Genomic DNA, 3,530 nt, shown 5'->3' on the forward strand with positions numbered 1-3,530 from the left:
AACTAAACTGAAGACTAAACGACGATAGAACCTTCCAGAAATGACATTGGTCGGTTATACAAATCACTCTGTAACTTGAAAATCACCTTTTGTTTGAAGGTTACAAGCAGTGCTTAAAGTGCATAGACAGCTGGACGTTTATGAAATCTACTGCCTTTCATATAAACACGAATTCAAATTGGTCGCCGACAACGTTCTAAATAATCCAAGTCCTGTCAACATTCAATGAGATAGATTCATCTCATCGGTATCACGTTACTGATTGGTTTCTACTTGTGTGGGAGGGTCCACTCCTACTCACCTAGCTAAAGTACTCAATGTGACATGAAGTAAATTCGCCTGTGCCTACAATATTTCCACAGTTGATGGGACACGTTAGAAAACACGGTCTGTCAGACTGTCGAAGGCTATCGAGAAACGGTCTTTGTTTTGTTCGCAAGTAGAATACAAGCATTTCATCACTTGTCGAGGCGATATCGTCAGTGCTTTGCTGAAAGAGAAGGCGGAGAAATGCGCCAGTGGAAGTTTACAACTATGTCATCCGGCTCGGGGTACAAACTGATGCAGCTTGAGTAACCAGCGTTTTCCGCAACACCTGCAGGGTAGATCATGCTTCGGCAGTCGCTTTATGTATAACCCTTGGGCGAGATAGCTGGTAGATCATGCTTCGGCAGTCGCTTTATGTACAACCCTTGGGCGAAATAGCTCGTGTTTAGAGCTCGAATTTACTCATCGGAAAGTCTGTGGTTCGAACCTGACCTCTGCCTCTCGATTTCCCCTGTCTAGGCTTGGGCAACCTGGCAGTATCCCAGCCCTCGTGCTTCCTTCGGGTGGCATGGCAGCTAGGTATCGGAAGGGCACTACAGCTGAACGATTGTTTGTTGTATAGCCCTTTGGTCTCATATTCAATTTCATGGTGGGAACAACAGTCAGACTACACTTGCACCGGATGTTTTAACCGAACATGTAAGAATCGTTCTTCAACTGCTTGAAGGATATTCTGAGCTCAAGGAAATAGAAACGGTCGCATTAAAACGAGTTGGAGTTTTCCGTCGATGTCAACAGACTGAGCCCGTTTGCCCTACCCCGTTCAGGTGTTGTCTGCATGGAAGAAAAGCAAATTACGAACTAATCGAGCCACTAGATGGTTCACCATTTGGGTAACGACGATAATGACAGTATATGCTGCACTGCTTCTCGTACTCTAGTTCCTTGTGTTGACTTTCGGTCAAGCTACGAATGCTTAATATCAGAAGTTAGTGCTTAGCATCACCGTTGAGAAAGTGTAGCGGAAAGCCATCAATTGTACCTTTGAACACACTATTCTTTTCACACTGAATAATTGAATCCCCCCTTACATTGGTCTCAATGTACAACAGCCAATTCAGTGCGAACCGCATAGTTTGAGGTTGTATTGGCTCACTATGAACCCACGTGTCTCTTGACATCAAATGCACACAGTGGTGTTCCTATCATGACATTCCGATATTGGGAACTTCTTATCAGGCATGAAAGTTGCATGAATTTTTAGGGAGAGTGGGAAACCTTTCCCATTGTTTGTGACAAAGTTGCAGGAACTGTTGTCAGGCGTCATTTGATTTGATTTCAACATCGAATTAGCTCATATTTCGAAATCCAGGACTGCGATTTCCAGTGCACTTGGTTTAATGTTTCGTCGCCTAAATATGGTTCGACATGTGTAGATTCATGTCTTGCTCGGAGTAACGCGCAAATCACATTTAATCTTTGTACAGATCATCCAAACTTGTGTGCGGGTAAGTGCATTCCGCAAATATGGTAGAATTTGGGCTCAAATAGAACATATGACTGACCTCGGGGACTTTGTCTCCCTGTTGAGCCACATGATGAATGAAACCGATCGTGGGCTTTTGAAGAGTTCTCAGCGAAGTTTTCTTTATGACCAACAGCTTGTTTTCAGCGCAAGTTATCCAGGATTAGGTAATGTATCTCACATTGGGAGCTGTGTCTCCCATTCAGTCCACCGAAACCACTTGTATTTCTTAAGACCAGAGTGCAGCCTAAAGGTGTTTTGACATGATGTCCTTCTAGGCTTACATTTATCAAAATCAAACGTCAGTGAGTTCCTCATTCGCATGTTATTTGTACGGAAAGACTCATACCTTTCCCCACCTGTACAACCATTGTCAAGGCTGTCATACAAAGTCCATCCGCCAGCTGCGAAAGCGTCAGGGTTGCACCTTTGTGTTCACCCATGACTGACCGTGGAATTCATCGTCATCTGTCTCTCTGTGCGTAACGCTCACGGAGTGGGTGATCAGGAGCGAGCTGGTTCAAGCACAGACATCCAAATAGATAGAGAAGACTCTGCCGATAGGTAGGAAAACCACATTGTTCATCTCTTGAGAATTTGAGTCAGCAAGGTTCGATACGAGGAAATAATAGAGGGAACAACAGCTTGCATCGGTGAGACTTCAGTCCCAAAATCCAAGCACTATGACCAGTCCAAAGTTGAAAACGGTTGGAGCACGTGTGTAGACCAATTTTTGTCCCCGAGAGCCGATTGCGTGTTCGACCCATTCCTACAATGCAAGTACATCAAACAAGTGGAAAGGACGTTTGGAACGATTGTTCAGTAGAGTGCAGAAGAAAAAAAGGATGCCCTACTTGGTTGACTTGGCGAAATCCGGGGGGAACCATATGCTTATTACGTCATAACAACCTTGAGCTTACGAAGTACCCTATTTTTAAAATTAGACAGGTCTCAACAAAAGATGCAAGTGGATCTCTCGTTCGTGATATTGTTCAACTTAATGTGCTGCACAAAGACCACCTGATTTTTTACTTGGACGATCCTGAAAATATTGCAGAAATTCTCCGAAAATCCACGACTGTTTTCACACTTCTTGGGGCTCATCAGGTAGGCACAGTTCCCGAGTTTCCGTCAATCAGATGAGCCACAAATCTTGGCCTGCCCATACGTACACCAAGACATTTCGAATTTCGTACCAACTGAAACCAAACTGGGAGATGGAACTGTGATTCAGTTGAAATTTTCCTAATACCAAGTTGACTTGTGAATTAGTTTAATTTTCTTTGAATCAAACTTCTACATCACACTGAAATCGCCAAAAACCGAATTCTACTGAGTGATCATCGTCATCCGAAAATTCCACTTCCTGGATTGACCGTAAACCTCGTACGAAATTGAACGTCCTGTAACGGGGATCGTCACGTGCTAAGGTTGATCCGATAGTGGCACAATATCCCAGTGGGCACATGCAAATTCCATGTGTAGTTCTGAGTAATTCCGGAATTTGTTGGACAGTCGTAAGAATAGACTATATAATGGCAGACGCTTTGTCAAGATTTTGTTCTCCTATAGTCCGATAGTCTCACCTTTTTTCCAGGTAACAATCGCCGCATCATGGGAGTTGGATAACCGTTTCGCAGAGCATCTTGATAGAACAATAGGCGATTTTCTGCAACCTTATGAGTAGTAGTAGAGTACATTACAAAGACGCGATTGTGTTTTACCTAGACTTAGTCAG

General features: G+C 43.7%; 3 protein-coding genes across 3 annotated transcripts in view; 1 reads left to right on the forward strand and 2 right to left on the reverse strand.

Moving 5' to 3' along the window:
- T265_10414 (hypothetical protein) overlaps window positions 1-915 on the reverse strand; it is a gene marked incomplete at both ends in the record, with an annotated part of 20,776 nt that extends 19,861 nt beyond the window's left edge. The window contains one exon of the mRNA XM_009176780.1: window positions 760-915. Coding sequence (XP_009175044.1) covers window positions 760-915 — 156 coding nt within the window. The remainder of the gene's footprint in view (window positions 1-759) is intronic.
- T265_10415 (hypothetical protein) overlaps window positions 1-3,530 on the forward strand; it is a gene marked incomplete at both ends in the record, with an annotated part of 7,463 nt that overhangs the window by 861 nt on the left and 3,072 nt on the right. The window contains one exon of the mRNA XM_009176781.1: window positions 653-876. Within this exon, the coding sequence (XP_009175045.1) occupies window positions 653-876 (224 nt within the window). The remainder of the gene's footprint in view (window positions 1-652; window positions 877-3,530) is intronic.
- The window catches only part of T265_10416 (hypothetical protein), a gene marked incomplete at both ends in the record, with an annotated part of 7,339 nt that continues 4,743 nt past the window's right edge, over window positions 935-3,530 (reverse strand). The window contains one exon of the mRNA XM_009176782.1: window positions 935-1,000. Coding sequence (XP_009175046.1) covers window positions 935-1,000 — 66 coding nt within the window. The remainder of the gene's footprint in view (window positions 1,001-3,530) is intronic.

Source organism: Opisthorchis viverrini (assembly GCF_000715545.1).
Source record: "Opisthorchis viverrini unplaced genomic scaffold opera_v5_386, whole genome shotgun sequence".
Taxonomy (NCBI): Eukaryota; Metazoa; Platyhelminthes; class Trematoda; order Opisthorchiida; family Opisthorchiidae; genus Opisthorchis; species Opisthorchis viverrini.